Source organism: Balaenoptera acutorostrata, chromosome 6, assembly GCF_949987535.1.
Source record: "Balaenoptera acutorostrata chromosome 6, mBalAcu1.1, whole genome shotgun sequence".
Taxonomy (NCBI): Eukaryota; Metazoa; Chordata; class Mammalia; order Artiodactyla; family Balaenopteridae; genus Balaenoptera; species Balaenoptera acutorostrata.
This window is the reverse complement of record NC_080069.1, coordinates 101,283,014-101,305,208: the sequence shown is the minus strand read 5'-3', so window position 1 is coordinate 101,305,208 and position 22,195 is coordinate 101,283,014. Positions and strand designations below refer to the sequence as shown.

The window sequence follows — 22,195 nt, the reverse complement described above, 5'->3', positions numbered from 1 at the left end:
CAAGTGACTTGCCATCTCTCTGCTTTGTTTTTCTTATCTATAAAATGGGGATGGTGATAGTATCTACCTTCAAATGGGATGGTTAAATGAGAGGATTCAATGAGACGTGCATATGAAATCCTCCTTCCCCCCCCACCCTCTCCCTGCCCCTTACGCTCCTTCTCCTCCGTCGCCATCACCACCACCATCATCATCATCTTGTTTATGGTGCTAGTAAGGGAAAGAGCTGAGATTCAAATCCAGGTCTTCTGTCTCTGCTTATTTTAACTGTTTTGTGAAATTGCTGGGTTCAGCTTGTTCTACCAAATTCCCTCCATATGTTTGGAGGTTCTGCTGGGAAACTGCATTCTCTGCCCTCTTTTCTTTATTCAATGAGGTCAACCAGCCAATTGCCCTATGCTTCCTCTGGAGCTTTCATAAAACCCCTACTATGTGTATCAAGGTGCTCAATAGGACTCCTGAATTAGTGAATTAGATTAATTTTGGAACTTGCAGAATTGGAGGCCTTTAGAACATTTTGTTCTTGCCCTGGTACATTGTGGCTAATGTGCCATATTAAGTCCTGATGTCACTAAATTGACTTTTAGAAATCATATGGTCTTGTATCTTTCTTATTAAACACATATCTTCCAATAGTAACTATATATTATTATAATCTTCTTCAGTAGACATGTATTAAGCACCTGCTATGTGCTGAGCACCATATTAGCACTGGGATATACAATGGCCACAGTAGGCATGCTTCACAATACGACATTATTTCCCAGAGTGTGATGTGTGTACCCTCAAAGATTTCAAGTTATATACATGGATGAGTATTTTTAATAGTTACATAATTATCATAATTTATGTCATAATAAATATAATAGCCACCAAGTCTATGATTTCAAAGATACTATTGCTTAGGACACACTTAAAATAGGTAGTCCCAGGGTAATCCACCTTAACTGGATTGTATGAATTATAGGTACATGTTTAGTTAATACATGAGAAATGGCAAAAATAGCAAAGGTGGTACCAGATTATTGAAGTCTGAGACACTCTAAAATGAGGCAACATAGATACAAATTTCTCATTGAGAATCACAATTTTCAGCAAGATTATTGTAAAAAATACCAATTAGTATTTTGTACTCTTTCTCTTAACCCAACAAGTCACAGAATTGGGTCTTTATATGTAAGAAGTAGCGGTATGGGGGAAATAGCACTGCAGCTGGGTGTAGGAAACTCGGAGCTTGAGTCCTGGCCTTACCTGCGTGAATACTGGAAGAAGAGTCTCTTCTCTTTGGACCTTCCCCGTCTTCCGACTCACGGGCTTCCTAACACTACCTCTCCCTGCTTCACGTGAGAATGAGAGGATGCGCTTGTGAATCCTTTGCAAATAGTAAAAGCACTGGTACAAACATAAGGAGTTAGTGACACACTTGTCTATATGTTTATGTCTTTGGGTTATTTGCAGTCATGATTGATGGGAAAGATTCATGTATGTGTTTTCTTAGTTCTTTGTTTACAATCTGTCGCGTGCATTTTGGTTCATCTCAGGCTGAAGAAAAAAAGGTGTCTGAGAAGACTCTTCAGACCCCACTTTTGCCTTCCCCCGTGGCTGATCACGTGAAGTGTAACATTTTAAAAGCCCAGCTGGAGAATGCTTCCCGAGCGAGTGCCCAGGTGCGTGCTATGCATGCAAGCCTTTGATTTCATGTTGTGGGATTTCCTCTGTGCCACGTAGAAGAAAGAGGCATTCTAGGACTGAGATGCTCTGTCAGTCAGGGTGCAGCCAGGAGATAGGAACCACACCTGTTATGTGCACAGAGCTTTTAATATAAAGAGTTATTAACTGGTATAGCTTTAATTGGGTAAGTGAAAGGGCCAGCTCTGTACGCTGTGGTGGGTCTGAGGACCACAAGCTGCTGCACCTCCTGTTGACCTCCAGTGTGTGTTCAGCTGGCCTGGCTGGCTGAGTGGGTGTCCTTTCCTTCCCCGTCGTTCTTTATGGGACTCGCCAGAGGGAAGAGGACAAGGCTTCTATCAAAATCCTATGACATAATTCCTCCCAGGCTTGGTACACTGATGTGAAAGGACAGATTCTAAACTCTTTTATAAGCTGTAAGTGCTATGTGAGCATAGAGCTGCTTATTATTCCTGATCTAAAATGTGAAGTGGGGGATTAAACTGTGGATTTGGCTTTTCCCACACCATCCTTTTCTCATTCCATCATGAGTTGGCACATAGCAGGTGCTCAATAAGAGTGTGAATGCAAGCACTGAGTTTATTTGAATGATTACGTGTTAATCCCTGCAATGGGGAATGACTCAAGAAAACATTTTTTGTTAAATTAAATAAACACTGGAAAATTTTGTTATTGACTGAGTACTTGATGATCTACCTCTTTGATACACCTTCACATTTCTGTAATCCTTTGAATGTAGGAGACTTGGAAACATTTTTGCATGCCAAGATGTCCGGTTTTGACAAACCTGCCTGTTTTCTTTAACAGGTTGGAAAAGAGGAATCAACGTTTGTAAATATCAATAAGAAATCCAGTCTTCAGGACGCTAATGTAAGGTCTGTTGCTTCTTGTTTGAATGGGGAAACAATAGTACCTTCAGCATTATCCTCAAAACATTACTCATGAAGGCATTTGCTAATAAAATAAAGAGGAAAAAGAAAACTGAGAGAATGTGAGCCTAAAGTAAGAGAAAAGGACTGTCATAAACAACTTCGTTTATGCCTCAGAAATGCCACTTATTCTGTTTTAATATTTCTACCTGATGTACCAAAAAAGAAATCACTTTTGAGATGCTTCTCAGGCATGTAGATCTGACCTTGTCATTGCCCTGCTTAAAGTCACGGTGGAGTCCGGACTCCTTAACAGAGCATAGGGAGACCTTTATGACCTGGCCTCTGCTCCCTGTCCCAGCTAAATTCATCACTCTTCCCGTGGTCCATTCGCACGCTCCTTATCTGAGCTCCTTGAAGTACTAGAACCACAAATGTTCTTTAAAGCCTCCAGGCTACCACCAACCCAAACCCAGAGGAAAACCTTCCTTTCCTGATCTCATAGAAAGCAGACACTCTTCCCCTCCCAGCCCAAGTGAGTAACAACCTGTAGATCATGGCAGCCCCATTGACACCTTGGCAGCCTGCTAACATTGGTGGGGGTCTCCCTAGGATAGAGTTTCCTAAAATGGGTCCAAGGAGCACTGCAACCGTATCTTGTTAAAACCAAAGACTCAGGTCCTACTCCAGACCCTTCAGATCCTTTGGTGGAAGGCGGGGTGGGTGTTGTTGGTGGGGGGTGGGGCGTGGTTGTGGTAGGGGAGGTCAGGAATAAGAATTTCAAAAACACGCAAGGTGACCTAGGAACCACTACCCTGGGGAATACTTGATGCTAAAAATAAAGACTAATATTTCTCTATGTCATCTCATGATGCCTGGCCCATGTTCTTCGTATAAATTTGTCTTCCTCCAGAGACCCATACCCAGCTGCCTCTTGGACTTTTCAAAACCTTAATTCATCTCTTCCCACCCTACCCTACTGTCCCTTCACCAGTTTTCCTATCTTGGTTAGTGGCATTGTTACCTACCTGTGATCCAGACCTGAGGCCTGGGAGTCCTTGACCTTTAGCTACCTCATGCCCTCATCTAATTGGTCACCAAGTCCTGCCAGTTTGACTTTCATATTATCACCCACATCCATCCGCTCCTCTTCATGACCCTCTTCCCGGCCTACCCCTGGGCCTCACCATTTCTCATCCTGGAAAACCACTACTACAGTCTTCTAAGATGCTTCCGACTGGCCTGCTCTCACCAGCATCCTTTGTTGCTCTAAGGGCCTTTCTAAAATGCAAGTCTGACCTCGCCACTCCCTTGCCTAAAACCTTCAGTGACTGCCTTTGCCTTCAGGGTAAACAGCTCATTCTGAGGTGCCTCAAGCCCTGGCCCCTGCTTTCCCCTCTACTCACAATCCCCTGCTCTTCCTCTGGGACCTTACCCATCAGCAGTTCCGGGTCTCCACTCTGTCTCCCACCTTGGAAGTCTTACCTCCATCTGGTTAAGTGTAAATCCCTCCTTGAAGCTTTCCAGACACCAACCATTTCACCCAAGCAAAGTTATGTGCTCCCCTATGTGTTCTTCCGGGGACCACGTTCCGTTGACTCTGGGGTCCCAACTTGAGGAAATCATGAACCTAAAGTATGTTGACTCCAATTTCGTATTTGCTCATTCACATATTTCTTTAACAAACATTTCCTGGGCACTGGCCACCTACCTATCGCCATGTTAGGCATTGAATAGAAGGGAAGATGCAGGTCCAGAAGTGTTAACTGACTTGCTAGAGGTCCCTTGCTGAGAACCTCAATTTGTTTTGATGCCTGTTGGTGCCGGAAGGTAATTTCTGGTTTTTAAAGTGAAATCAGTCACGTACAAACATGTGTAAGAGCTTTACCTTAAAATCACTGGTTTTGAGTAAGCCCATTGGTTATCTGGCATATTTTCATGAGGAAATATAAAAATGAAACTTAATTTTTAACATTTTCACCTATACATAGAATTAAAATGTTTCAGAATAAGTCTTAAAGGTCTTCTGATTATGCATTTTCACATGAAATACTCTAATCATTATTTATCTCTCTTTTTAAAAAATATATTCCGTGCTATGTTTAAAGTAACATAGCTACCAGATTACTTGGAAGTAAAAACGGGTTATCCACAGATTTCTCTACTCATTTTACTGGCAAAACTTGTTTATGAACCAAAACCTGAAATTGGGAGTGGGTGTTTTTGGCAGGGAAATTTTATGTGGTACCCCAATTATGTTCAGTTAACTGCTTGCTGTATTTTCTTCCCTATGATTTTTTTGGTTTTGGCTTTTCTGTGGTATTTTTAAATAATTATATGTAATAAGTAAAGAGGAGGAAAAAAAAGGATATCTTGACTGTCAATGTTATTAAGGTATAAATTAACTGAGAAAGCAGTCCCTACAGCCAAAACCAGACCATAAACCTTTTTATTGGTGGTGTTCTGCTTTTCTGGTGTGTCTTTAGAAGTCCTATTCCTATACGTGTGGAAACTACCCAACCAGCTGTGGAAAAGCCGGAAATCAAGCCTCCCCGAGTGCGGAAGTTAACGAGACAATACAGCTTGTGAGTTCTATGCTGCAGGTTTTTCAATTATAACAACAAAGGTGATGCTAAATGTCCAGTTGTAAATGCTTCTTAGCCCTTCACACCATTCCCAAAGAGCTATCCCAAAAGTACAGTCTGTTTCCAATTTAAGTCATAGTGGGACTGGGTCTTTCTCCCTGAAAACATGACATGATTGGCGTATGTATTCATTATTGATTGCTGTGTAACAAATTACTCCAAGATTTAGCGGCTTAAAACAATCCACATTTATTACCTCACAGTTTCTGTGGGTTGGGAATCCAGGCATGGCTTAGCTGGGTCTTCTGGGTTAGAGTGTCTCTTAAGGCTGCCTTCAAGGTGTCGGCAAGGGCTGCAGTCTCATCTGAAGTCTCATTCATGCCGTGTGGGACAGGATTCAGTTCCTTGAGGGCTGCTGGACTGAGGACATCATTCCTTGCTGACTATTGGCTGGAGGTTGCCCTTAGTTCCTAGTCATGTGGACCTCTCCCGCTTTCTCCATAGGAGAAAACACACAAGAAGAGCCAGAGAGAGAGCTAAGAAGGTGACATCACAGTCTTTTATAACCTAATCTCAGAAATGACATCCCATCACTTTTGCCCTATTCTGTTCATTTGAAGCAGGTCCCTAGATCCAGCCCACACTCAAGGAGACAGGCTTCTTCAGGGGCACGAGTAGCAGAAGGGGATCAGGGGAAGCCATATCGGATACTGCCTCCATGGTACCTTAGTGAAACGGTAGCATTTTCTGTCAACAGAGCCAAAGCTGATCCCTGAGCTATAGGAGGAGCCATATTCCTGTAGGAGGAGCCATATTCCTGTAAGGGGAGCCATATTCCAAAGTGTCCCAGAACCGCCAGGACCTGTCCAGTTCTGTTCAGCTTAACAAAAGTTTTTTTGGCTACCATGTGCACAGGGATATTCTAGGCACTGCGGGGGAAGAACAAAGTGACTTTGACAATTCCCATGCAAGGGCTCACAATTTATTAGAGGGAAAGACAGATTTCCCTCTAATAAATTATAATTATAATCCAAAGAAGACAGGCAAATGCTACCGTAAGGGTGGTGGTATATTAGTATAATCACAATGGTAGTTAGAATTTCTTGACCTTGGCTGTGGCCCAGGTATCGTGCCTGGATGTATAACTGGTCAGAGAGCTGCAGGGGGATCTTGGGGTGCAGTGGAAAGCGTGGGGCTCTGGAGTTAGAAAGGCTTCTAGTTTACTGTTACAAGCTCTTGGGAAAATTACTCTTTGAACCTCTCCTTCGTCTGTAAAATGGGTAAGGATTTTGTGAGGGTAAACATGAGATAATGTGGGTAAAGCCCTAGCTTTCAGCCTAGCCCTGGCTGAAAGATGAGTTAGTTCCCCTTCCTTTCTTCTTATGGACCTGAAGCCTCTGAAGAGGTCAAGTTTAGGAGGTACTGAGAGTACAGAGTATAGGACAAGGAGTGTAACTCCAGATGCAGTTCGCAAACAGCCAGCTCAGGCCTGCCACTTGCACATTGTAAAAAGGAGAAGAAAGGGGAGTGCAGTTTCAGGGCAGACACATCCCACCTCATTAGCCTTAATAGAAGTTTCTGGACAGTATAGCAGCTGTGTTTACTAGGGACGCCAAAACGAGTAAGATTCAAATAATTAGCAGTCCTAATGATCTCTGGGGGACAAATTAAACCGTGAAAAATCTGCTTCCCTGAGGATAAAGCTGGCAGGATTAACCTTTCACATTTCAGAACTCAAAATGTTATTATCACCCATTCGGTATATGTAATCACGTTGGAAACAGTGACTAATACATGACCTGGAAGGAAAGAAAATTTAGCTAACTCACCAAATTGCCTCTTTTAAGGAAACTGTTTTCAAACCTCTAACTTCATGTGTATTTCTTAAGATACCCCAAAGTATTCTGCTTTGAAAATCAAAGAATGGCAGCATTTTTCCCTTGAGTAGTAAATAGCAAAATTGATGGATGAGATTTTCCCAGTTTTAAGTTTTCATCCCATAAATAGTCATGGTATTGTTGACACTAGTTACCACTTCTTTATTCATCTCTTCCACTCATAGATATTGATAAAGTTAATAAACACTTGGTTGGGGTTACAGATTGGAAAACCTCAGATTTCCCATCTCCTAAAAAATAATTCTGCATCATTAGTTTTGAGATGCAGGGATGTGTGTGCCCTTTTTAGCGGTTACAGTATTCCTAGTTCATAGGCCAGAATTATGTGTGCTTGTTTGGGTTTTAGGGTACTCCATCAAAGCATCATGATATTCAGGTGCTCTGAACAAGTTTTCAAACTGCTGCTTTTTAGGATATAAACAAAAATCTAAGCTGTGTTCTCTTCTCGAAATACGGCATAGGGAGGAAAGGTGGGGCTGCTGTGTGCAGAGTGAAGGGAGAAGCAAACTCTGCAAAGAGTTGAAGGCAGGTAAAGGCATCATCTTTATATTGATGTCAGCTGGTATGTTTAGAAAATGATGAACTGCTTAATTTTTACCCAGATGTATAACTTTACTATGTATTTAAACATAGTGTAAAAATCTAAAGGCATTCAGGCAAGACAGAAAAGTCCAAAGAGAAAAGTAACTAATTCCCTAGAATCACACCATCAAAAATAACCAATGTTCACATTTATGACTATTACTCTAGACATTTTTCTCTGCGTATATGTTGTTAAAATAGAAATCATTTCAAAGAAAAGACTCATACTACTACATAAAATTTTACTTATTAAAATGTTTCATGAATTTACCTTAGACACCAGGTGTTCATCATAAATCACATTGGTAGCATAAGCTATCTGGCATAGCTCAAGGTCTTAGGTGTGCAAAGACACACTTATCCAGCGGGATATTCCAAGGGTCCAGAGGTTCTCTCAGGAGCTTGTCAGTGGCCAGTGGTTCCTTTGGAATGTACAGGGTTTGAGCATCTGGGGCCTGCTGAGTTAGCCCTTTCCTGTGCAGGCAGCAATCTGGCTGGCAGCAGGGGAGAGGGAACTTGTCTTAATTTCTATAAATTTGAGAAAATACTGTCCATGCTAAGAGTGGGGGACTGATGGTTCTGCGCTGTGCTGGGATGATCAGATCAGAAGAGCTTCCAGCCTTGACGTACCTTGTGGGAAGTCAGGCCTTCCCCACAAAGTCAAGCCCTGGAGATAAGCCCCAGGTGCCGTGAGGGAGACTTCTCCCACATGGTGACTTCCTGTCTAGTGTCCTTTCCATCCTGGTCATCCCACTCGATCAGAGAGGGTCGAAGACCAGAGCTACTTGGCCCCAAAACAATTGTGTGCAACTCCTCCTCTATAATCAGTTTATCACACCAAAGAGACAGTTGCTGTTAGGCCACGAAGGGAGTCATTACACCCTTCGCTCAGAACAGTAGGTTCCTACAAGTCTTATGCTTACCCTCCTAAGGGAGGCTCCTCACAGTAACATCCCTTGGTTTGGTGGTTCCTCAAAAAGTTAAACATAGAACTACCATACAACTCAGCAATTCCACTCCTAGGTGGAATTCCAGTTCAAAAGAGTTGAAAGCAGAGACTCAAACAAATGTTTGTACACCAGTGTTCATAACAGCACTATTCACAATAGCTAAAAGGTGGAAACAACCCAATTGTCCATCAACAGATGAAGGGATAAACAAAATACAGTCTGGTCTGTCCATACAATGGAATGTTACTCAGCCATAACAAGGAATGACATTTTGACTTATGCGATGACATGGATGGACCTTGAAAACATTATGTTCAGTCAAACAAGCCAGATGCAGAAGAACATTTACTGCATGATTCCACTTATATGAGGTACCTAGAGTAGTCACATTCATCCGGACAGAAAGCATCGTGGGGGAGGGGTGTGGAATTTCCCCTTTACCCTTTTTGAGTTCTTGTGGCTGGACGAATAATAAACTAAAAAGGTTAAAAAGAAAGAAATTTTAATTCATGCACATGGAGGTCTCATAGAAATGGAACCTAAGAAGTGCCCAAAGCAGGCAGCTTTTCTATTTTTTAGGCAAAGAAACAATAAAGTTGTGAGGAATTGACAGGACAAAGAAACTTAGGTTTTGGGTGCTCATTTAGTGAAGAATCTAAACAGAGTTTGGGCTTCGGATAGTAACTTAAAGAAGTAACAGGGTTTGTTTATACAGGCCTCTAGGCCCGAATCCCCTGTCTCTGATGATAAAGGGGTCCTTCTATCTTCAGATGCAGGGAGTACACCTTTCACACGAGAGATTTGTTTCCTGCTTTCAGGGAGACAGAAAGGAGGGTCAGAGTGTTGACCATTTCTTAAGTAACTTTAATTCAAAATAATCAATATGACAGACCTTTACACCATGTAACAAGCAGAAAGGAGAAAGTCTGACAGAAATTAAGGAATAACTGGGGCTTCCCTGGTGGCACAGCGGTTAAGAATCTGCCTGCCAATTCAGGGGACACGGGTTCGAGCCCTGGTCCGGGAAGATCCCACATGCCGCGGAGCAACTAAGCCTGCAAGCCACAACTACTGAGACTGTGCGCCACAACTCCTGAAGCCCGCGCGGCTAAAGCCCGTGCTCTGCAACAAGAGAAGCCACTGCAATGAGAAGCCTGCGCACCGCAACAAAGAGTAGCCCCCGCTCGCCGCAACTAGAGAAAGCCTGTGCAGCAACGAAGACCCAACGCAGCATATAAATAAAATAAATTTATTTAAAAAAAAAGAAATTAAGGAATAACTTTTTACAACATTTTAGGTTATAATTTAACATCATGAAGAGGAGAAGAAAACTTGAGGCCCTAAACAAAATTTCAATATTCTCTTAGAAACCAGTACAAACTATATTGATAAATATTTATTTCTAATTTAAATGCCAAAAGTAATTACTTTTTCTTACCAAATACCACAGGAAAAAATTACCCTAAATTGTTTTTAAAATGCAAATTTTCATAACTAGGATATTACATCTCATAGTTAATACATATTTTGCTTAATAGTAAAACTATCTCTTACTGGATTAATTTAAAAATCCTGGGCCCTCGGGCCCTCCCCCAACCCTGGAAAGCGCGGGCTGCCCCGAGGGGGCGACTTGGCTGCTGGCGGTTTGGCAGGTTAGCGAGGGAACGAGGAGAAAAGCGAACGGCCGTCTCTTCCCCGCTCCAGAGCGTGCTCGCCTTCCTGCTGGGGCTTTCGAGAATCTCGAGGCAATCTTGCAAGCTGTATTTGAACTGGCCAAAGACAACTTCAGACCTGTATAATGTAACAGAGAAGGTCAGAAAACATTAGGCAGTAGAAGTGTGAGCATATTAAGTAAGATGAACGTCTCGGGAAGCAGTTGTGGAGGCCCCAGTTCTGCAGATGTATCTAATGACTTTAAGGATCTTTGGACAAAACTAAAGGAGTATCATGATAAAGAAGTACAAGGTTTACAAGTAAAAGTAACCAAACTGAAAAAGGAACAAAGTTTAGATGCACAGAGACTAGAAGAATTCTTCACCAAAAATCAACAGCTGAGAGAGCAACAGAACGTCCTTCATGAAACCATTAAAGTTTTAGAAGATCGATTCAGAGCAGGATTATGTGATCGCTGTGCAGTAACTAAAGAACATATGCGGAAGAAACAACAGGAGTTTGAAAATATTCGACAGCAGAATCTTAAACTTATCACAGAGCTTATGAATGAAAAGAATACAGGAAGAAAATAGAAAGCTTTCTGAACAGCTGCAGCAGAAAATTGAGAATGATCAACCACATCAAGCAACCGATCTTGAATCTGAAGATGTTATTCCAGATTCACCAATAACAACCTTTTCATTTTCTGGCGCTAACCGACTACGAAGGAAGGAGAACCTCCACTTCCAATACGTAGAACAAACACATACTAAACCGCAGCACTCTGGGTGTGCACATGAATTGAGAAAATTACCAAAGTCTTCAACTCATCCACAACATAAACATAATGAACATGAAATTCTAGTGGCTGACACTTGTGATCAGAGTCAAGCTCCAGTGGCTAATACACATGGAAAAAGCCGTTATCCTCCTGATAATTTAGCTACAGTTGCTGCTGAAACACTTGGACTTAGTGTTCAAGATGAGTCTGAGTCTCAAGGTCCTATGAGCCCTGTTGGTGATGAGCTCTACCACTGTCTGGAAGGAGATCACAAAAAACCTTTTGAGGAATCTAGAAGAAATAGTGAAGATAGTTTAAGATTTTCAGATTCTAATTCAAAGACTCCTCCTCAAGAAGAATTGACTACTCGGGTATCATCTCCTGTACTTGGAGCTACCTCTAATGTGAAAAGTAGTTTAGGTTTGAATACAAGTTTGTCCCCTTCTCTTTTAGAGACTGGGAAAAAAAACCATCTGTAAACAACGCCTTTCAGCAACACTTCTAATTCTAGATCAGAGAAACCTAGATCAAAATCTGAAGATGGTGTCCTTTTCACACATCATAATGTTGGGGCTGAAGTGAAGAAGATCACTAACCAGTCATCTTCTAATAAGCAGGTGCTTATAAATAAAACTACAAGTGAACAGGATAGTATTGATCACATTAAAGATACTGTTACTGATAAAGATAAACCTGTGGTACCCCTGAAATCACTGGGAGGCCGAACCAAAAGGAAGAAAATCGAGGAAGAAAGTGAAGATGAAGTAAGCTGCCCCCAAGCCTCCTTTGATAAAGAAAATGCTTTTCCTTTTCCACCAGATAGTCATTCTTACATGAATGGAGACTATGTGATGGATAAACCTCTGGATCTGTCTGATCGATTTTCAGCTATTCAGCGTCAAGAGAAAAGCCAAGGAAGTGAGAACTCTAAAATCGGATTTAGGCAAGTGACTCTCTATGAGGTTTTGAAGCCTGTTCCAAAGGGCTCTTCCTCAAGCCGTAAGGCCTTGAGTGGGAGCTGTGGGTTAACCAAAGATTCCCCGGAAGAACCCAGCAGTTTACAGGAGTCCCTCCTCCAGTCCTTGAGTAAATCTCTGGGTAATAAAACACTGTTACAAATAAAGGAAGAAAATTCTATCTTTAAAATCCCTCTACGTCCACATGAAAGTTTGGAGACAGAGAATCTTTTTGATGACATGAAGGGTGCTGGTTCTCGTGAGCCTATAAAAATAAAAACCAGGTCAGTCCATGGAGCTTGTGAAATTGCATCAGTTCTTCAGTTAAATCCATGTAGAATTGCTAAAACAAAGTCTCTACAAAACAACCAAGATGTATCCTTTGAAAACATCCAGTGGAGTATAGATCCAGGAGCATACCTTTCTCAGTATAAAATGGGTATTACTGTAGTAGATACAAAGGATGGCAGTCAGTCAAGATTAGCAGGAGGAGAGACAGTGGACATAGACTGTACATTGGTTAGTGAAACTCTGCTTTTAAAAATGAAGAATCAAGAGCAGAAGGGAGAAAAAAGTCCAAATGGAGAAAGAAAAATGAATGATAGCTTGGAAGATATGTTTGATTGGACTACACATGAACAATATGAATCCTGTTTGGTGGATAGCTTCCCCCCAAGTAGCAGATGAAGAGGAGTTGTCAACTGCTACAAAAAAACCAAACTCTCCTGATGATAAACAAGATAAAGTCAAACAGAAAGCATTTGTGGAGCCATATTTTAAAGATGATGAAAGAGAGACTAGCTTACAAAATTTTCCTCATATTGAGGTGGTCCGAAAAAAGAAGAAAGAAGAAAATTGCTTGGACACACATGTAAGGAATGTGAAATTTGTTATGCAGATTTTCCAGCAGAAGAAAGAGAAAAGAAGTTGGCTTCCTGCTCAAGACACCGATTTCGCTACATTCCACCCAACACACCAGAGAATTTCTGGGAAGCTGGTTTTCCTTCCACTCAGACTTGTATGGAAAGAGGTTACATTAAAGAAGGTCTTGATCCTTGTCCTCGTCCAAAAAGACAGCAGCCTTACAATGCAGTATTCTCTCCGAAAGGCAAAGAGCAGAAGACATAAATGTTGAATCAAAAACAGGAGAGATGACAATATTCTTTTTATTTATAGTTAAGGTTGATATTAAACATTGATTTTTTTTGATCTTCTGAAAACTGATTTATAAATCATTTTTCTATTGAAAATGTTTTTAAATGGCATTTACCCATCACACAGACGACTATTTAAAAATGGATAAGTTTATGTCGTATTTTCTTGCTTTTGCACCTTTACAATAATAAGGTGCTTTCATTTTGCACTCTAAGTTAAAAGTTGTTTATTGGGGCTTCCCTGGTGGCGCAGTGGCTGAGAATCTGCCTGCTAATGCAGAGGACACGGGTTCGAGCCCTGGTCAGGGAAGATCCCACATGCCGCGGAGCAACTAGGCCCGTGAGCCACAACTGCTGAGCCTGCGCGTCTGGAGCCTGTGCCCCGCAACGGGAGGGGCCGCGATAGTGAGAGGCCCGCGCACCGCGATGAAGAGTGGCCCCCGCTTGCCGCAACTAGAGAAAGCCCTCACACGAAACGAAGACCCAACACAGCTAAAAATAAATAAATAATCGGCTGTTTTATTGTTTTAAAAAAAAAAAAGTTGTTTATTACTTTATTTGGTAATACCTAATTGCAATTTTGAAAATATGAAAAAAAAAAATCCTGCAGATGTTTCCAGGAATAAATTTTCGATGATGATGGTAATTCAATCTTTCCTTCAGGGTCTTCAAAAAAATGCTATATAAAAAAACATATTAAGTTTTTTCTCCATGTAATTTTATTAAAATAAAAACAACTCTATCCTAATAAAAAAGAATCAATATGCCATTGTGGCATATTTGGGGGTGGCCCACCCTGAGCCTCAACAGCAGAGCAAATGTTACCAGGGTCTGCGGAGAGGGGGCCACGGGGAGCTGTTGTTCAGTGAGTACAGAGTTGCTGTTGGGATGATAAAAAAATTTGGCGTATAGATAAAGTCCTTGTTACACAACATTGTGAATGTGTTTTAGCCCCTGGATTGTAAACTGACAAATGGATAAAATGATAAATATTATGTTATACATATTTTCTCATAATAAAACATTTTTTTAATCCCCGGGCAAGTGACAGAAAATCCAGCCCAGACTTGCTTTGGCTGAAGGTCAATATATCGGCCCCCGTACGCTGGACATCTGGTAGACATCCGTTTGGGGAGCCCCCAGTCCCCACCCTAGCCGTCCCAGCCCTCCCCACCTCCCTCCACTCCCCACAGCCTGTTTATTATTGTAATGAGCAGAGCTTCATGTGCTTCTAGTAACCGCAGTGATGAAGACGACCTCCCTCCAGACCTGGCCGAGGCAGCAGGAGCGACCACAACTCCAGCCATGGCCACCACCATGGCCACCACCACACAAGTCTCAGTGCCGCTGGCATCCCCCAAGGTCCACAAAGTCAGCTCGCCTCAGAATTCAGAAGGCAAGGGCCAGCTGTCCCCAGGGGCCAAGGTACGGCGGAAAAGCCCTGAGGAGTAGCTATACTTGCCGAGAACTCTGCATAAATTGTGTGTGGCATCTGTATGCATTTAAACTTTGCATCACCAAGTCTGTGCACTCGTAATACAACAGTAATAACCACCAAAGCATGTGTTTTGTATAACCTGTCCCTGAAAGATAACCACGTATGAGAGACAAATGGTATAATATAAAAGCATGTACTTTGTACTTGAAGGGAAATTTATGAGATTTTTGAGGGCAATTTTAGTTTTAGAATATCATCCCTGCAAAAGCTCTTGCTCCACTGTGAAGACAGAAAGCAAGAAATGGGTTTTTATCCCCCATAATGGAAAATTTGGAGGAGTAAAAACAGAGGTATCTCTATCCCATTCCTTATACGGGATAGCCTGTGTTAATAGTTTGAAAGTGGGAAATATTATTCTATTTGTCACTTTGAAATTTCAGGAAATTGCCAATGATGTGAATGGGCTGTGACTCAGGCACAAGACATTTCTCTTGGTTTCCTTTGAGTGACGCTTAGCTGTGGTCACTCTTCAGCAGTTGGTCCAAAGGCGGTCACATGTCTTGCTCTCCAAGCAGATGCTGAGTCAAAGGTTGCTTGGTCTGTGGACCCCGCTGAGGAACACTGTGTGCATGAGGTGGGGCCCCTAATGCAAGATTGGAACCTTAGAGTCTTGGGGGCCAAGACTTGGGGCCCAACTGCTCCTTTCAAACACCTATGGCTGCTTGAAACAAGTAGTCACTCCGCAGCCCTTGTTTCTCCGAGCCTCAGTTTCCTCTTCCCAAAAAAGGGAATAAGATCTGCTACGATGCCCAGCTCATGGGTCCAGCAGAGATTAAAGTGCTTGTGCAAACAGGATGCCCGAGGCTTCTGTAGCTCCAGGGATCCTGATTCCCGGTAACATCTAAGTAACAATAGTCCAGGCCGCATCGTGTATGACTGAGGCCAGTCTTTCACGGGGTCCCTTCCTGAGGTTTCTGGGAATACCTCTGTGTTCAACGGGATCCTGGCTGGATCCCTCAGCCAGTGACTGGCCCAGACTGAGGCTCCCCGCTTTTCTGTAGATCACCTCCTGGGAACTGGAGTTGGGTTCCCCTCCACTGTGCTGAGTCCCTAGCACTGCTTTGTCCCAAGTGTGGACACAGGCTCCGCTGTATATCCCAGGCCATGGTTAAAACCACGCAAAAACATTTACATAACAGAAGGGAATTCAGTGGAGATGCAGGCAACATCGTACCAGAAGTCACAAGGCTCCATCTTCTGGCCATCTCTCTCCTTAGGGCCCTGCTTGCACCAAGTAAATGTGACTTATTTTTTTCCACAGAGGGTTTCAAGGCCCCCCATGCTGCTGAGATACCCCCAAGGCAAGGCGAAAAATAATTTTTCCCAAAAAATGAACGTGATTTTCAGGGGTACCATCTGAAAATCACTCTCCTACCATAAAGCTCTTCCTCATTATTGTGTAGATGAGTTTAGCTCCTCGAGGTCTTGATCCAGGATGAGGTCTTTACTCTCTGTTTATATATTCAAAGGACGCTTTGAAGTGTTTTTCCCCCAAAGGCCAGTCAAAGAGCACTCAAAGCATTTAAGAAAAATTGTTTGCAGCTTCAAAAAAGACAGTTCTCCACCCTATACCCTACTTCTACCCATGAAGATTTCAGAAAAACTCAGGGTTTGGTCTCAACATTTTGTACACTACTGAGTTAAGAGAACTCTGGCGGGGGGGGGGGGGCGGTTGGCATGATAATGAGTTCAGTGTTAGAAAAGGGGAAGAGGAGAGAGGTCAGGACCGTCTGTATTTTCTGTTGAAATTCCACTGTCAGCCCAGAGCCGGCACTAACTGGGATATTTTTGTCTGCCTTTGTAGAGCCCCTCTGACCGAGGAGGTGTCTTTACCTTGGAGCCAGGTGATCTCCTGATGGATTTCACAGAAGCCACTCCTCTGGTAAACTTCCCATTTTGCTAAAACCAGAAAAGCCACAGACCATAGAAACATCTTGGCAGTGGGACGGATGGACAGAGGTGGGCATCGCTGTTGGGAAGGCTCTTCCTCTTGTCCTGCTCACAGCCTGGAGGCTCAGGGATCAGCTTTCTTCCAGGGTTCAGGCATCACGGGTCCTTCCCCCTCACAGAGCCCCCGAGGGAGGGCCGTGCTCCCTTTCCTCTGAGGGTGGCTGCAGGGGCCCCACCCGGCCTGTCTGCTGCTCCTCCGGGCTTCCGTCTCGGCTTCTTGGCTTCCTGGGCTGCATGCCCACCATGGGGCATCTCTTGCTGTCTCTTCCAACAACATGCTCCGGCCTAAAGTACCAGCTCAAGGCCTCACCTAGGTTTCTAGGCCCCTCGTGCCTCCCTCCCATCCTCCATCCTCTGCGTAGAGGTCTCTCCTTCAGGATGGGATGCCTGCAGGTGGGAAGCCCTTTCAGGGAAGGGAGCACTGGACCAGGAGTCACTCAGGCCAGGCCTGGCTCCACTCTGCTCCTCACCGTAAGATCCTTGTCATTGGGTAGTTGCTGCCCCATCTTCTGTCAAACGGGGATGTCCTTGTTTGCCCTGTTTGCCTAAGAGTATTATAAGGATCACATGAGAGAGAGCGCCCCATATATAAAGCACCACAAATGTGTATAAGATACTATAAACATGATTAGATGACACAGGCAAAATTGGATGTATCTTAGGCTGGGCTCAGCCTAATACCCAAGTGTAGTGGAGCATAAATCATGGTCCACAAATTTGGCATGTGAGTCAAAACGTGAGCCAAGTCAAAAACTATCTCCTGAGAACTTACTCTGCTCCTGGCTGTGTATGAGGCTCTGGGAATGGATAGGGCAGCTAGAGGCTGGAGGGGGCTCAGGTTGGTAAAGGGTCAGGATCAACAGGAGAGCCGTGTGGAAGATGCTTGGGGAGAAGCCAGAAGTGGGAGTCATTCAGGACTGGCTCCCTGGACAAGGGTGTGGGGGATGGGAAGGATTTCTGGAAAGCTTTCAAGAGGGGACAAATGAGGCAAAATGCTGTCCAGCCTTTAGGAATGATCACCGCTCCTGCCTCAGCTAGCACAAGGAAATCATTTGTGATTTATGCAATTATACTTCTCTCCTGGAGAGCTGGTACAGTCTGAGAGCTTCGAGTCAGCGCCTTCAGATAAACTGCTTGAGAACTGACAGTGGGCAACACCCAGCTCGGGGACCTGCAGAGTTACTTCCTTCCCATGCTCAAGTAAATGGAGCTGGTTATTCATGCCCTTTTTGTTAGATTGCCAAGATAGGGTAACCCGGAAACACCTCATCGCCCCTTTGCCCAGATGGGGAAACTGAGTCCCAGAGAAGGGTGATCATCCAGGGACCAAGCTGGAGCTGGAGCCCAGATGTTCTGGCTCTTTCTCTGGTGCCCTTTGCATCCAGTTGAGCTAAATCCGGCCTCCTCTTTAGGGAACTTACCATTTTGGAAAAGAGCAATGCCTGGAAGAAGGGCTGTGTTTCAAACACTCTAAGCGAGTCTGCATAAACTGCTACTGCTGTGGGACCCTGTGCCTAACCCTGTCTGGGGGCACTAGGAAAAAGAAGGCTTCATGTTGCTAGGGTTTTAAGGTATGAGTAGGAGTTTGCCAGATGGAGGAAGTGGACCAAAGCATTCTATGCAGAAGGTACAGCATGAGCAAAATAATGATTATTTATTATTATTTAAAAGGTCTGGTGGATCTGAGACCTAGGGTTAGTTTACAAAAAAATACATCATGGCTTTGACAGGAGTGATGGGATTCCCTTAAAAACCATTGTGTTGCAGATCCAGCTTGTGGATTTAATTGCCCCACCTTTTCTGTGTTTGGCATAACAGACTGAGATTAGAAAGGAAGCAGCATCTGGCAGGGACCCAGAGGTCCCCTGATCTCAGGTGCCACTGCCTACCAAGTTACTGTCCAGTCTCTGCTTGCACCCCTCCAACAGCAGGGAGCTTATTCCGTGTGCCCAGGACACTTTGCTTGTGTCTCTGGGCAGCTCTGACCGAGCTCTGAAACAGGGTCCAGATGCTGCACTGCCCAGCCACGGGACAGCTGAGGTTTTTGTACAAGACTCAGCTGCCCACTTCACAGCTGAAGTTTGCAGTGAATACCTTTTTTCAAGATGAAGCATCCTTCTTCTTATTTGTGCAGATTTGAGGCACAAGTGCATGTTCACAGAGCACATGCACACAGAAGGTATGCTGGAGGGCTAGTATTTCGGGCTTTCCTTGGCATCATTGGCTTTGACCTTACTTCACTCCAGAGACCTATCTCCATGAGTGCCGAAGGGTCCTAGAGGGGAAGAGGGACTCCAGCAGCCTGCTTCTCCCTTTGTCTGGTCCTCTTACCTCCTTCTCCTCCATTTGTTCTTCCCAGCATCAAAGAAATGCGAGCTGCAGCCCTTTCTGCCCTTGATGTTAGGGTGATGGAGGGGCGTGGCATCTGTGTCTCTAAAGACAGCCAAGGAAGGCTAGACTTAGGGTCTGGGGCTGGAGGAAAGTCTTAAAGCTGTGTCCCTGCCCTGGTTCCTCGGACCAGAGCTGGAAGGACAGGGAGCTGGAGAGAGAGGAGTGGGACAGATTTTCTTGCCTTCATTAAACCAAGTTCCACCAAGACACTATTGGAGCTAGTTTAACCCTTATGACTCTTTACCCTTATGATCCAGTCTCTGCATGGAATGAAACATGGTCCAAACAGCCAAGAATAATAAAAAAGATTCACTCTTTAACTGGCATCTCTTAAGATAATGAAAGAAGATTAAATGAACACCTCCTGGTAACAGTTCTTGAATCTCATTTTGCTTCTCTCTTAATTCTCTTGCACCCTGCACTTCCCCAAGGACTTACATCCTCAAACTCTCCACAAAAACATTCTTTCTAGCTTCACTCTTGTAGCGTTTTCCCCCTCCTTTCCCCAACTCTTTTCTTCTCTAATCCCCAACTCTTTTATTACGTAGCTCAATTTAGCAATCCAAGTCCTACAACCTCTGCAGCTCTGTTGTCTGCCCATTCCTGGAATCTCCATCATAGACTCTTCAAGATCAGATAAGAGTTTCTGCCTGGGAGGGAAGCTTGGGGCTGTGAGGATGGGAAGGGAAGAAGGCAAGTGAGTGAAGACAGCACCCACTCTCCCTCTGGTCTTCTCATTTGGTGTGCGGGTGTGGGGTAGAGTGTGAGGTGTTAGAAGGTGGGCACATGGACACGTCAATCATGTTGACCTTGGGATGCAGAGTCCCACCCTCTACTCCAGGTCAGTCATGCCAGCTTCCTTACCCAGGTAACACAGACCGTGAACACTCATACCTTCTGTGTCCCTGATGCTCTCTCTTTGGGGCTTGTCCCTCCCTGATCCCTGTACTGCAAGAACCACTCACCCAACTGCAGAGCATCAGAATCCAGGTCTCGTCTGGGTCAGGGGACATTAGTCAGGAGTTCATGTGTCAGGGAGGAGATGGCCTGGCCAAAGGAAGGTTGTGTAGGGCCCAGAATGGGCCCTGGGTTGGGTGTCAGAAGAATTGGGTTTCCATTTGTCTCAATAACTTAGTTTTTATTTTGAACCTCATTCTAGCAGGAGAGCTAAAGCTTAATCTCAAGTCAAATCAGGTGCCTCTTCAGTCTTCCTGGGGTTTCATCTGTGTTCTTCAGGGCACGGGGAGAGGGAGGGAAGTCTCTTTAGTTCGTGAAGTCACCTGTTTGCTGATACATCTGGGACACCCGCTGCTTCGCTTATGCCCCTTTTGGGTGGGTGGAGATCACGGTGCCGCTGGGATGTGAATCCCTATCTGCTGGACACACCACACAGCCATTCTGCTCTGCTCTCCCATCTCTACCTGAGCAGAGGGGTACAGGTCCCCACTGCTCTTTAATCCCTGTCCCCCAGCCTCTGCCTATGAACGGAGGGCCCAGAGCCCCTTTGTTCAGCACTCACTAATGTCTACCCCTCCTCCCTTTCCTTCTGACTTCTCTCTCTTATCCTCAGGCTGGCAATCTCTTTTCTTATCTGGATGAAGGCTTACACATTTTCACCATCATTTATCTATGCCAAAACCTTTCTGTTCCCCAGAGAGTCAGATTTTGAAACTCAAAAGCCATATAGAACCCAGCTGCCTGAATGTAGAGAAGACCCACGGAGGAAAGGAAATACCAGGAGAAAACATAAATGGTATTTCAAAATAGTATCCTATTACATGTGAAATCCTGTTCATTTACTACAAGTCAGAAGTGTGGGAGCCCCAGGGATGTTCTTTTGTTTAAATCCGCTCAGATGCATTTAGAAATCTTGAGTTTGAAATCTGAGATCTAAATCTCCATTTAGAAAGGTCAGAGATGCTTGTGGGATGGACCAACATTTCTTTACCATAAAAGTCCAATGCTGGGCAAAGCTTTAAGTCATCCATTATAATCTTCAATACAGACACTGGTGGCCAGTACACATTTTGGCCTCAAGGCAGAGTGTCCATGTTTCTTGGTGATTTATGCCTTAGGTAGCATCTTATAGAGCATAACATTTATCCTGAGGACCAGAGGGGGAGGGGGAGTTTAAGTAGGGTGGTAAAACTTCATTGCACATTAGGTGACTAATGTGGACTCCCTTGTTTCTGAAGAATGGATTTAGAAACAATCAACAAGAGGGTCTAGACCCATGGATTTAGACTTTGCAAATGCAATTTCTGCATCTCCCACATCTGAATAGTAAAACAAGGCTATTATGGAGACCATTGTGAATAATGGTTGTAAAAGCCCTTTGGAGATCATCTAGGACTGCACAATAGTAAAAAGGATGGAGTTAGATCAATTTGGAGGTGGAAAAGAAGGCTACAACTTTCTTGATAATTTTTCAGTGAAACTTTCCCAGAGGCTCTACTTGATTCATTATGTCAGGATCATACCAACTACTTAAGAAAACGCTCATGAGCTAAAAGATGCATGTATTTGTTCCCTGGAGTAATGGTTCTTTCCTGAGACCCAAACTGACCCTGTCAGTGGCTCCCTCCCCTGGCATCAGAGCATTCTCCCCTCACCATTCTCATCCTCACCCGTACAAGCTGTTGGATCTCTGGTGGGTGCATGGCACTCTTTAGGGCTGGGGCCAGGGAACCTGGTATCCCAAATGACATGGCATTTTCTCACAATGCTTGGTATCTCCTAGCTAAGCAGCAAGCCCCCTCACCCCCCAGTGCCAATACGAGATGCCAAGGCCTGGGTCCATAGATGTGGGAGGAGGGTCACGGCCAATATATTTTCTGAACACAGATAAAGAGCCATGACAGATTAAATGTTAAACACTGTTTTCCTCCTCACTGATGTACCTCTTTCTTGTAGCTCTCTGTTGGGCACCTACTCACTTATCCACTTATAATGTGGTCCCTTACTTAGCAGAGTACAGGAGACCATGGGGCATGGAAGGCAAAGACTCTCCAGTATGTGGCCATTGCTCATTTTGCCCCCATGGCTGGCTTCACTGATTCATCTGAGCTCTTTCTGGCTTGGCCTGGGCAATGCTTCAGAATCCTCAACAGCACACCGGTCCTGTGCACTTGGCACAGGACATGGCCCCTACCTGCCAGCCCCAGCAATGGGGTTTTGATGTGTCGTTCTGCTCAGATAGTGGAGAAGACAGAGGAGGGCCAGAGAGGAGGAGAGAAGGT

General features: G+C 44.1%; 1 protein-coding gene and 1 pseudogene across 3 annotated transcripts in view; both read left to right on the top strand.

Annotated features, from left to right (window-relative positions):
- EPB41L4B (erythrocyte membrane protein band 4.1 like 4B) overlaps window positions 1-22,195 on the top strand; it is a 144,324-nt gene that overhangs the window by 108,280 nt on the left and 13,849 nt on the right. For 2 of the 3 annotated variants that reach the window (XM_057548537.1, XM_057548535.1), the window contains exons 18-22: window positions 1,542-1,667; window positions 2,497-2,564; window positions 5,045-5,143; window positions 14,353-14,542; window positions 16,420-16,497. In XM_057548537.1, coding sequence (XP_057404520.1) covers window positions 1,542-1,667; window positions 2,497-2,564; window positions 5,045-5,143; window positions 14,353-14,542; window positions 16,420-16,497 — 561 coding nt within the window. The remainder of the gene's footprint in view (window positions 1-1,541; window positions 1,668-2,496; window positions 2,565-5,044; window positions 5,144-14,352; window positions 14,543-16,419; window positions 16,498-22,195) is intronic. The other variant, XM_028165458.2, reaches the window with a different exon arrangement.
- LOC103020322 (DNA endonuclease RBBP8-like) lies at window positions 10,381-13,091 on the top strand (annotated as a pseudogene).